The sequence below is a fragment of the Balaenoptera ricei genome, chromosome 5 (genome assembly GCF_028023285.1).
Source record: "Balaenoptera ricei isolate mBalRic1 chromosome 5, mBalRic1.hap2, whole genome shotgun sequence".
In the NCBI taxonomy this organism is placed as follows: domain Eukaryota; kingdom Metazoa; phylum Chordata; class Mammalia; order Artiodactyla; family Balaenopteridae; genus Balaenoptera; species Balaenoptera ricei.
Window position 1 is genome coordinate 56,128,710 of NC_082643.1, and position 13,670 is coordinate 56,142,379.

The following is a 13,670-nucleotide window of genomic DNA, read 5'->3' on the forward strand; positions in this document are numbered from 1 at the left end:
CACAGTATGGAGGTTCCTTAAAAAACTAAAAATAGAACTACCATATGATGCAGAAATCCCACTACTGGGCATATACCCTGAGAAAACCATAATTCAAAAAGAGACATGTACCACAATGTTCATTGCAGCACTATTTACAATAGCCAGGATATGGAAACAACCTAAGTGTCCATTCACAGATGAATGGATAAAGAAGATGCGGTACATATATCCAATGGAATATTACTCAGCCATAAAAAGAAACGAAACTGAGTTATTTGTAGTGAGGTGGATGGACCTAAAGTCTGTCACACAGAGTGAAGTAAGTCAGAAAGAGTAAAACAAATACCATATACTAACACATATATATGGAATTAAAAAAGAAAATTGGTTCTGATGAACCTAGGGGCAGGATAGGAATAAAGACCCAGACATAGAGAATGGACTTGATGGCACGGGGAGAGGGAAGGGTAAGCTGGGACGAAGTGAGAGAGCAGCACTGACATATATAGACTACCAAATGTAAAATAGACCGCTAGTGGGAAGCAGTTGCATAGCACAGGGAGATCAGCTCGGTGCTTTTTGACCACCTAGAGGGGTGGGATAGGGAGGGTGGGAGGGAGACACAAGAGGGTGGGGATATGGGGATATATGTATACATATAGCTGATTCATTTTGTTATACAGCAGACACTAACACAGCATTGTAAAGCAATTATACTCCAATAAAGATGTTTAAAAAATCATTAAAAAATAAAATATATATTTATACAAAAAAAAAAAAAAGCCCTTCATCTTCAATACCTCACGTGTCCAAAAAAGGAAAAAGTAAAGGGATAATACTAATAATGGCAAAAAGTATTTTAAAAATGTCATAGAGGTTGTGTTAGGCTGAATAATGTCCCCACACCCCCAATACAACTGTGACTTAATCTTTGTAACCTACGAGTGTTACCTTATATCACAAAAGTGACTTTCCAGATTTGATTACATTAAGGAATTTGAAGAGAGATTATTCTGGATTTTCCAGATGGGCCCTAAATGTAATCCCAGTATCTTTATAAAGGAGAGGCAAAAAACTCAAAGAAGGAAGAAGTCTATGTGACAACAGAAGCAGGGGGAGAAGGGAAAAATGTGATGCGTGACCACAGGCCAAGAAATGAGGATAGCCTCTACAAGCCAAAAAAGGCAAGGAAAAAGATTCACCCCTTAGATTCACCAGAAAGAAAAAATAACAGGTCTTGATTTTAGCCTTGTAAAACTCATTTCAGACTTCTGACCTTCAGAGCTGTGAGAGAATAAATTTGTGTTGGTTTAAGCACTGAACTGGTGGTAATTGGTTACAGCTGTAATAGGAAACTGATACAGAGGTTAACAATCAAGAACTTGATAAATCTGTCACATGGACTTTCCATGCAGCTCATTGAGAATAGCATAAATAAGGATGGAAATTTAGTAAAACAAAGGAGAAGACAGTCTGACAGAGGATAAACAAGTAGAAGGGGTAAGATAGAGGGATATAAGATGACACGTATTTCAAAAAAGTTATGTACATTGTTTTATAGCATAAGGAAATCAAAACCAAGTCAGTGAAGGAAAACACATTCTAGTAACCAAGATAACACCAAGAATAATTATTTTTAAAATGTTAATTTTAAAGAGTAGAGATAAATGGATCTGAAAAGCAGGAAATTAAAAATAATGAAATATATGAAATAACCAAAACAGAAGTAAAGATTTTAGCAGACTTGATGGTAAAACTTACATCTCAAGGATTGAAGTGTGGTTGATGAAGTTATTTTTATCCTGAGGATCTTGATAATTATAAATGACAAGTTTTCACTGTATTATAATTGTGACCAATTATCTACTCTTTAATATATGGGCAATTAAAAAATAGGGTGACTTTTAGAATATGAATGATTTGTTGATGCCCTTCAACCAAAGACCTCCAGGAACACATCTGTAGTTGAACAAGTTGGGTTATTACCTGATGCAGGGAAGGAGAGCACGTGCCATGGGGAACCACAGGGAGCTTAGTCAGAGATTGTTAGAAAGGATATATTAAAGATTTGGGTGATTTGGGGGAGAGTTCAAGGAAGTAGCTTTTTTTGCTGGATTGGATGCTGTCAGGAAGCTAGAATAATTCTGTGATTTGGTATTCTAATAAATCTCATCTGAAAAGCAAAACCTGAAGTGATGTTAAAGCTGTAAGTGTTAGAGAAGCAGTGGTCATAATAGAATAAGGAGATGTTCTGTTTTTTTGGGGGTTTTTTTTTGCTTGCTTAGATGGTGCTTTTGAGTTCAGACATATCCATGGAATAGTCTGGTTTTTGTCATCATCTATATGGTCACGGAGTGGACCTAATACTGATGTTCTACGAAATTGTTTCTGTTCAACACAAGAATACCAAGGCCTGGGCGATAGCACAAGGCCCAGGGGCCACTTTTTCTCTTTGACAGGTTTTATATTTACAACTCCATAAATTCTTGGGTATCACTTTACAAGATAATTTCTGTTATTAATTAAATATTAACTGCCTGACAATATCTCTAACTTTTCGTTACTCATTATGATAAAAAGACTGACGAACTGTTGGATTCTTATTTATCCTTGTGATTTTCATTTGGATCCTCTTGGGAAAAAAACATTTTAAAATGAAATTATATTTGAACATTGAATAAATATAATAACATTATACATGTGTTTTGAGCCTTGTTTCTACTCAATATTGTTCAGGAGTCATCCATCTTACTGAAGGTAGCTTAAGTCCGCTTATTTTCAATATCGACTGATATTCGTTGTCCTAAACGTGCCATAATTTACTTATTAATTTGTCGTTCATGGACTTTAGGTGGTTCCAGGTTTTAGGCATTAAAACAATACTGCTATGAACCTTCTTATTCATATATCTTGGTATGTATAAAAGGGATCTTGGTATCCCTAATCTAGGGAACATACGTAGATGTAGAATTGCTGGGTCACTGGGCATGTGCTTTTTAAACTTTATGGATAATACCAAACTGTTTCCTACCAGCACTATGTGAGAGTTTCCATTGCTCCACATACTCATCCACATTTGTTACTGTCATACCTTTACATATTTGCTAATTTGGTGTAGACTGTAGTGTTACCATTGTAATTTTGTGTTTGCCTGATTACCAGTGATGTTGGGCACCTACCCATATGTTAATTAATCATTTAGATTCCATGTTTTTATTAAGTGCCTGTTTAAATCTTATCCCCATTTTTTGAGTTATCTGTCTTTTTTTATTGATTTGGATAGTTTTTTCTATATTCTGTATATAAGTCCATTGTCAGTTGTGTATGTTGCAAATATCTTCTGCCAATGAAAAATATCATGGGATATATATACATATATATTATTACATACACATTTAATACATATATTATTAAATATATATGTGTATATATGTATATTTGTATACACACATATTTAATAATGATACCTTCATAATTGTATAAGATCTTTTAATATTGATGAATAAAATCACCACCATCACCATTCACATGAAATATGACATTAACTAGAAAAATTCAAACATAGAGTTTACAAATTATCTGGGTTTTTTTTTTTTAGTGACCTAGTATTATATAGTAAGTTATATTTTTCAACAAAAAATTGTCATGATCCAGATTAATTTTTTTCAGCATTATTTAGGATTACTTATTATATCTTTTGTTATGGGGTAAAAACAAATCTGTTTTGTAAAAAGTTGCATTAAATGTTTTGAAGAATTTAGTCTTTAGAGTTTTATTTTCACAAAATCCAGAAACTTAATTTTCTAAATTTTTTTAAAGTTTGACTTCTTGAAATCTGCAAATGAAGTCTGAATTGGGATAGCATCATTTGTCTTCCCATTCTGCAGGACTGGTTCCACTTTCAGGAAAGTAGGGAATATACTCTTTCATGAGATTTAGAGTCAAATGAACCTTAGCTTTAATCTCAGGCCCACCACATACTAGTTGGGTGATCTTTAGCAAGTTACTTTTCTACTTCACTAAGCTTCAGTCAGTTAAAACATAATTTTTATAAGGAGAAACATAAGCCAAAGTAATATCAGTTACTTCTAGATGCTGGGTTATAAATTATTTCTATTCCCTTATATATACTTTTCTGTTCCTTCCAGAGTCTCTGATATAGCATTTCTAGTCTGAAAAATGTTTTAAAATGAAAATTAAACAAAAATTAGGATTAGAACAGAGTCTGTGATATATGATATCTACTATATGATATATGATAGCTATTATGCACTTATTAAATGTTGAATATTAAAATAATTATTAACTAACTCATTGCATTATAAAAAGCTTAAGGTACTGTTCTTTTTACTCATACTACCCGAAATAGTGCCTCCTCTTCAAATGCAAAAATTTTATAACAATTCCCTCAAAGAGTTGACATACTAGTGGGCTAAAGTCTATCCACATTATGTTACTGTTGCAGAGTTCTTCACAGGATAGTACAGCAGCGCACTTGTGAAGTCCCTACCTAAGGCTGAATATTCCAGAGACCTTCCTCGATAAAGAGTGATGCCATGGATGGGATTTAAGCAGCGGAGAGGTCTATGAAAAGGGCATTCCTGGGAAAGGGTATTACAAGTGAAAGGGATGACATAAGCAAAATCTTAAGAAAACTGCATGATGAATGCAGACAAATGCAAGCAGTCTGCTGTAGTTTCAACATAAATCATAACAGGAATGTGACAAAGAATATGCTCAAGAGGTAGACAGGATCTACATCAAGGAAAAACTTTGTAGTTCATAGTGAAGAGTTGAGATTCCTTCCCAATTGGCCATGGAGAAAAATGGAAGTGTTTTAATTGGAGAACTGATATTGTCAAATTTGCAATTTAAAAAGATCATTCTGCTACTATGTGGGGAATAGATTTGAGGAAAACAGAATATGAGGCAGCATACTAGTTAGAAAGCTGTTACATTTTCCAGACAATAAATGACAAGGGAATAAACTAGAGCATTAATGGCAATAGAATTTGTGGATAGACAATGGATTTTTAAAATTTAGGAGATGAAATTTTCAGAATCTGTTGATTAATAGGAAGAGATCAAAGATTACTCCAAAATTTCCAGTCTGAGTCATGAAGTAGATTGTAATGACAGAATTTATGATAGAGAATCTAGATGGAGGACTTCATTTTTTAACAGAAAAGTCATTTTGTTTTGGATAGACATTAGCTGGGTTAATGAGGATCTGAATTAAGGATGTAGCTTTTCTAGGTGGGATAAGGGATTTGAGAGATATTAATGGGTTGCACCCATAGATCTTAGAGACTGAAAGACTGGATGTTGCAAATGAGAATTAAGCCAAGCTTTGGGTGAATATATGGATGATGGAACTGTTCAGAAGATAGAAAACAGAGGAAGTGAAACAGGTTTGAATCCTGGAAGAGGTAAATGATTATTTCCCTTTGGAAATATTACATTTAAGGTGCCTATTGGATGTCCAACAAATAGTTCCCTGAAGATAGTTGATAAAGAATTTAAACTCGGGCTTCCCTGGTGGCGCAGTGGTTGAGAATCCGCCTGCCAATGCAGGGGACACAGGTTCGAGCCCTGGTCTGGGAAGATCCCACATGCCGCGGAGCGGCTGGGCCCGTGAGCCACAATTGCTGAGCCTGCGCGTCTGGAGCCTGTGCTCCGCAACAAGAGAGGCCGCGATACCGAGAGGCCCGCGCACCGTGATGCAGAGTGGCCCCCGCTTGCCACAACTGGAGAAAGCCCTCGCACAGAAACGAAGACCCAACACAGCCATAAATAAAATAAATAAATAAATTTAAAAAAAAAAAAAGAAAGAGCTAATCATGAGGCAGGTGATGAACATAATTTCTAAAAAAAAAAAAAAAAAAAGAATTTAAACTCATGACAAAGTTCTGGTCTGGAGATAAAAATTTAGGAGTCATCCATTGTTTAAGTAATTAAACAGGGGATTCATTGTACTGAGCTGGCTTTAATTCCTTGGTAGCCTATGTAAGCAAACCAAAACCTAAGCCAGGATCAATGCACACAAATCCAAGAAAATTAAACTTAAGAACAACCAGTCACAAACAGCCAACTGGACTTTCCCAAATAAGGCAACTGCTTAAGTTGTAGCCAATCAAATAATTTCTTTGCTTTACTTCTGCATCTTCTCTATAAAAATGTCTCCCCTAACTCCTGTTGGTAGCGTGCTCCTAACCACTTTTGGTTTGATACTGCTGGATCTGAATCTGTGTATGCTCAGATAAAGTCTTGAAAATTTAAACATGCCTCAGTTTATCTTTTAACATCAACAAATAGCTGATGGCTGAGGCCATTATAGTTAGGATAAACAGAAGTTATTTAACATGACCAGGCCAAGGCTAGATCATTGGCTGGCTAAGGATAGAAGTAGAAATAAAGAGTTCTCCAAGGTAACTGATGAATGGCTAGGAGGAAGGAAGAAAATTAGAAGATGGCTTCATAAAGCCAAAGATGAGATTTCAAGGAATATGATTAAGGCTGCTAAGAAATCAAGATGATTAAATAAAAAGACCAAAAGAAAGGTGACCATTAGATATAATAACTGTTGTCCTTGACAATGGCAGCTTCAGTGGTGTGTTAGGAGTAAATTACAGAGAATTGAGAAGTGAATGAACAAAAAGAAAGTGAAAATAATAAATATAGGTTTCTATTTAAGTAAGTTTATCAGTAGCATAGGAAAAAAGTGATAGCCTGTTTATATATCTTCATAATACAGCTTAGCTATGATATACCTATATTATAATTCTTTAAGGAAATTGATAGATTTTACATGACTGTCAGCAATTGCTTTCAACATTTGACTTTTCATTGTATGTTGCCTAACTGTGTGAAAATTTTTATGTGCATAAACACTGTAAATGGGTGTTCTGAAAGTACACTTTGAGGCCTGAATTTTCTATTTCAGCTCAGTGCAATGATAAAATTACAAAATATTTGAAAAAAATGACTACAATAAATTTTGTACTAAGAAGAAATAAGCTGCATTATAGTACACCTATTTCCCGGGGGTGGGGGACAAGGAATTGATCATGCCTAAGCATGGGTCTTTTGTTTACTTTTACCTTTCAGATGATAAGCCATTCTATTATCTTGCCTCTTTTAAAGTTACAAATATAAAATACAAAGAAAACTATGGAATAAGACCCTCAAGGGAATTTAAAGAAAGGAGTCATCAGATTGAGAGAATGGTAAGCCCAATAGAAATTTTGAAAGTTTATAACTGTGTTTTTCTGCCTGACTTTGAATGTAATTGTTATAGGAATTTAGCTGGTCCATGGCTCAATTTCTTCTTCTATAAAATGAGGATAATATAGCATGTAGGTCATGTGGTGTAAGGATTAAACAACTTAATGTATGTAAAATATTTAGAGTAACGTCATGCACCATTAAATGTATGTAGATTAGAGTAGGCAACTAATTAGCACCTGAGGAAATTGTTGGTTGAAACAGATATTCTCCCTAATTTTAAAATCTTGATTTTCTTTCTTAGCTCATTTTCCTTAAACTTTGTACAGATAAGAATATAGGACTGCCATGTTTTGCCTCACCACTTTGTTTACTTTGCTTTTAAAACACATAAAGGGTCACATACAAGGATATGTGGCTATGATTCTTATCAATATCAAATTTAGTTATGTCCCTCAAGTATTTTGATTTTCCTTGAAAACTTAGGCAATTATCAAGGCATTTCTAATTTTTTAAGGTATATTAGGCAAGCTAAATCCTTGTCTATCACAGCAGAAAGTCAAATAGAAGAGTCTTCCATTTTTGTTCAATGAAAACATGTCTATGGAGACTATAGATTTCTACAGTAAAACCCAGGATGTTAGCCTAGAGTGTACTCCTTTAAGCTTATGAGAGTTATTCTAGAACAAAGAAGTAATGGGTCTATAGAAAGTGACTTAATTATTATGATTTTTTATGATTAGCTATAGTCACTATCTCTTAATTCAAGGATGAGGACCTCAGCACTCCCACTCTTTACTCATTGCACTATCCTTTCTCAGAATTATTAACAACATAGGAAAGTATTTACATTTGATTTGGTTATTTATCCTTATATAGCTTGATTCTAAATGTTGAAAACCAACACTGTTTTCATTTCCACAGCTATTTAAATAGGGTTTTTCATTTAACAGGGCAGTGTTTTTTACAATTCTCTTGCCACAGTTCTTTTTCTTTTTTTTTCATTTTATTGGTAGGTGGCTTTATTCAGAATTATGTTTAGATTATTTTATTTTTTAATTGAAATATAATTGATGTATAACATTATGTTAGTTTCTGGTGTACAACATAATGATTGATATTTGTATATATTGAGAAATGATCACCACTATAAGTCTAGTTAACATGCAACACCACACAGTTACCATTTTTTTTCTTGTGATGAGAAATTTTAAGTTAGCAACTTTTGAATATACAATACAGTAGTATTAGATATAGTCACCATGTTATACATTACATCTCAAAGGACTTATTTATTTTATAACTGGAAGTTTGTACCTTTTGACCACCTTAGCCCATTTTGCCTATCTCTCACCCCTCAACTCTAGCAACCACCAATCTGTTCTCTTTCTATGAGTTTAGGTTTTTGTTTATTTGTTTTGTTTGTTTGTCTTGTTTAGATTCCATATAAGTGAGATCATATGGTATTTATCTTTCTCTGGCCTACTTCACTTATAATGCCCTCAAGGTTCATCAGTGTTGTCACAAATGGCAAGATTCCATTCTTGTTTATGTCTGAATAGTATTCCATTGTATGTATAAGCCACATTTTCTTTATCCATATATTCATAAATGAACACTTAGGTTGCTTCCAAGTCTTGTTTACTGTAAATAATGCTGCAATGAACATGGGGAAATGGGGGGTACAGATATCTTTTTGAGATACTGTTTTCATTTTCTTCAAACAAATACCCAGAAGTGGAATTGCTAGATCATATGGTAGTTCTATTTTTAATTTTTTAGGGAACTTCCATACTATTTTCCATAGTAGCTGCACCAATTCACATTCCCAACAAAAATGTATAAGAGTTCCCTTTTCTCCACATCCTCTCCAACACTTGTTATTTGTTGCCACACTTCTTTTTTTTTAAAGGAATTGCTTTATTTTTATTATTTATTTATTTATTTATTTATTTATTTATTTATTTATTTTTGGCTGTGTTGGGTCTTCGTTTCTGTGCAAGGGCTTTCTCTAGTTGCGGCAAGTGGGGGCCACTCTTCATTGCGGTGCGTGGGCCTCTCACTATCGTGGCCTCTCTTTTTGCGGAGCACAAGCTCCAGATGCGCAGGCTCAGTAGTTGTGGCTCACGGGCCTAGTTGCTCGGCGGCATGTGGGATCTTCCCAGACCAGGGCTCGAACCCATGTCCCCTTCACTGGCAGGCAGATTCTGAACCACTGAGCCACCAGGGAAGCCCCTCCTCCAACTTCTACATTCTCCTCCTTGCTCACTATTCTCTGCCCATAATGGCCTTCTTTAAGATTAATTACACATTGTCTTCCTTCTACCTGGAATTGCCCCATGATCCTATTCTTTTTGTCGCTTACTTCTTCTGATCCTTCATGTATCATGTTACCTCCCTGGAGGTAATTATAGACCCCCAGCCATTATCCTATGTTACCTTACTATACTAGTTGCCTTTTGTATTTTGGGTTTTTTTTTTGGCCACGCCATGGCTTGTGGGATTCTAGTTCTCTGACCAGAAATTGAAGTGGGCCCTTGGCAGTGAGCGTGTGGAGTCCTAACCTCTGGACTGCCAGGGAATTCCTGCCTTCTGTACTGTATTTAGTTTTTTATTTATTACCTTCTATCTCTGTATTCTATGAGCCCAGGGACCATAACTTTTTTTTTTCTGGCTGAGTTGGGTCTTTGTTGCTGCACACAGGCTTTCTCTAGTTGCAGCAAGCAGGGGCTACTCTTCGCTGTGGTGCACAGGCTTCTCATTGTGGTCGCTTCTCTCGTTGCAGAGTACGGGCTCTAGGCACGCTGGCTTCAGTAGTTGTGGCTCTCGGGCTCTGGAGCACAGGCTTAGTAGTTGTGGCACATGGGCTTTGCTGCTCCATGGCATGTGGGATCTTCCCGGACCAGGGCTCGAACCCATGTCCCCTGCATTGGCAGGCGTATTCTTTACCACTGCGCCACCAGGGAAGCCCGGGACCATAACTTTTTGTTCATACTCTTTAACCAGTATTGTCACAGTACCTGAAACATAGGATACTCCTAATCAGTTGTGTTGAATCACTAAATAAATGAGAAAAAGAGGAAGTGACAGGGTATAGTGAAAGAGTCTTGAAGGAATGCAAAAGCCAGCATTTTTTTTTTTTTTTCTTCATACCATTGATGAAGATTAACCATAGTTGGAGAATCAATCAATTTAGGAAAATGTTACTGTGCACATCCTTTGTGCAAAGCTGGGAAAAATGCCAAGGTCTACAAAGTACAGTCCTTTCCTTATTTGGAGTATACAGTATGGTTTATATATGGAAGTTTATGCATGTAAGATAATACAAAAAGCAAATTTAGGTAACAAGATGATATGACATATGAGAGCTTACAAGATGATATGATAATATGAGAGTTGCCACATTGCAGAATATAATTGTCAAATCTAGGACTCAAACAATCAGTATTTTAGTGGTTCAGAGGAAGTAAAAATCCCTTTGAGCTAGCAGGACGTTTTCTTGGAGATGAAAGAGAAAAGCAATCTGTTTGTTTGTTTTTTTGTTTTTTGGTATATTTGTCCTCTGCTGGTATATATTCCTCTGAAAGGAACAGGAAATCTGCAGAACTTGTCTGACTTTCATGGGTGGACCCGGAAAGGGATTTCCTAGCTCCCATCTGATCTTCCATGAGGACTTAATCTGCATGCAGTTCCCAGCCAGAGGGAAGGCACAAGTTCAAGCTTGCTAAAGACAGTAACAGGGTATACTATTAGTCAGAGCCACACGTATTGTTTCAAACATGTTATTTTGGGTTTTGATGATGGAGTTCAAACCAAGGACTACAATTGGTATCTGATTTTAAGGTGAACATTTCATATTTCATTTTTCATTTTACTATGGGCTTAGAAACTATCTTGTTTTAAATGGAAGAGCCTCTAGTAATCTATTCTTAGGTTTGGACCATTAAAAAAAGGAAGGATACAATTAACTTTTGTAATTTGGACTAAATATAACATTTACTTATATATACTGAGCTCCCAGTAGAAAAATATAGACATGAATTAAACTTTTCCAGAAATTGGTTACAGCAATGATTAGGTGTCTGAAAAGAAGTGGTTCCCTTAGCCCTGTTAAACTAGAAGCAGGAAGAAGTAACCTCCCTGGAGGTTATCTTTTATAAGGTTTAGATTCAGGAAATAAAAGGTGCTTTGAGGCCTTCTTTAAGGGCTTCCTGCCCCAAGACCTCTCTGCCCCCACCAACCTGAACATCTGTCATCAGGCATATAAGTAACTCAGGGTTGTCAATGTCACTTAATGTACTTAAGAACACAAGATCTTGAACCAGGTATCCTGGGTTCACATGCCAGAACCACCCACCTCCTATGCACCCTTAGACATTTAAGTGTCTTGAGCTTCAGTTTCTTCATCTATAAAATGGGACAGATGAGAATAGAGAAAATACTCTTCTCATAAGGTGGTATGAAGTTGACAAAGAAATTGGTCCAATGCCTACCATGTAGTATGGACTTAACACATGTAAGCTGTTATGAGTAGTTATACCAACACTGTACTGTACCAGAATCTACCTATTTTTAAAAATAGAGGTCGACTCCTCAGGGAGTCTTATTAATAGGACCATGGTCTTATTAATATCACATTTTAGTTTGAATAGACTCTTAGTACTTTCTTATACTCTGATATAAGAATCCTGATCCTTTCCCAAAGTGCCGTTATGTACACAGTTCAGAATTTCAGAGGACATTTATATAACGTGCTGGAGATCTTAAAATTAGATTATTCTCCTTGTTCCTTGAGAAATGGAAATGAAATGAGTTCAGAGAAGCTTAGTGAAATTGTAAGTGACATAACTCAGAACTGTTCCATACTCCTGGAATGACTACTCATGAAGGCGGGGAGGGGGTGGTCACCACTGGAATCTTCTGGCTTCCACCTTGCTTTAGATTCCCATGGAGAACACAACATTGTAAAGCAACTATACTCCAATAAAAGTCAACTTAAAAAAAAAGAAACTATAAAAAATAAAAAAAATGTTTTAATTAAAAAAAAAAAGATTCCCATGGATTTCTACTTACCCTTAGCAACATGACTTGCAGATAAAGCTAAAACAATGTGCCATTATCTTCTCTCCTTTATGATATTGTCAATCCTTAATTCATTTACTCATTTATTCATTCATGTGTTTATTCATCAAATATGCATTGAGTGTTTACTGTGGACCATGCAATGTGCCAAACACTGAAGATAGAAAGATGAATCAAACACACTCTCTGCTGTCACACAGCTCACAGTCCAGAGTGGGAAGGACAATTGTAAACCAGTGTGATAATTGCTACAATAGAATCATGTGCAAGACGCTGGGGTGGCCCAAATAAAGGAGTATTCAACTTTGTTTGAGGAAGGCAAGTCAAAGACAACTTAGGTGTCACTGGAGAATAACATAAGTGTCATTGAAGAAATTTGCCTGGGAAAAAAAGTGTACTTTAGGAAGAGGGAAGTGAATGTGTAAAGTTGTAGAGGTGTGAACCAGTCCAATGGGATTAGGAAAGAACAGGTAATTCAGTAGATAAGATAATAGGCCTTGAAGGTAGGGGTGGGGTAAGGCCAATGAAGGGATAAGATTGTGGAGCTCACACTCAGAGACAATGGCTTTTAAGCAGGAGTGTAATATACTCAGATTTGTGCTTTAGAGACATCATTCTGGATGCTGGCATTGTGGGGGAACAAGTGAGGGGAGGAAAGACAGAGCTGAATCACATAAACGTGCCAGTGAGGGGACCACTTCAAAGGCCCAGGCACAGGTTTCGAAGGAGCTGATTTTAGACCATAGCAGTGCAATTGAAAAAAGAGAGGTAGATTCAATATTCAGGAGATAAAATCTACTGAGCATTGTTATTAATTTAGAGGAGTCAGGGAGAGGGAGGAATCTCTTGGGGAGGGAGAAAATATTCCCTCTTCCCAAAGGATGTAGTAATTAGAGGGCAAGATTTACCACGGAAGTGGGCCTTACATAAACTTACATGGACCTGCAATTTCTGACTTCTGACTCTCAGTCCAGTGCTTTCTTTGCCTCTTAAGGCAGTGCCTCAGTAATCTTTTGGGAATCAGGTCCCTTCAGGAGATCAGTTCACTGAATATTCAAAATCCTTCAATGGTTCAGACTGGAAAAAGCAAGTAATAAATTGCTGGCAGTATGAAGTGTGGTGAAACATCCTGCCTGCCAGACAGATGATTAACAAGTGAGGGTGTCGAGTCTCATGACAGATGTTGTTACATGTTATGTCAAATGCTCTTATAATGAGATATTCATTTAAAAAATCAACAAATTGATATCAATAGGAGACTAGATGCCATATTCAAGAATAAGGCAAATTGAAAAATAGCACAGATACTTTAACTCATTTGACAATAATCAAAATGAACAGTATGAATAGTTTTTAATATGCCAGGCAAGGTGTGATATGTG

The 13,670-nt window shown here is 36.1% G+C and overlaps 1 protein-coding gene across 1 annotated transcript in view; it reads left to right on the plus strand.

Annotated features, from left to right (window-relative positions):
- Positions 1-13,670, plus strand: part of TMPRSS11F (transmembrane serine protease 11F) — a 106,990-nt gene that overhangs the window by 75,810 nt on the left and 17,510 nt on the right. Inside the window, 1 exon segment of the mRNA XM_059923831.1 lies at positions 7,090-7,208. Coding sequence (XP_059779814.1) covers positions 7,090-7,208 — 119 coding nt within the window.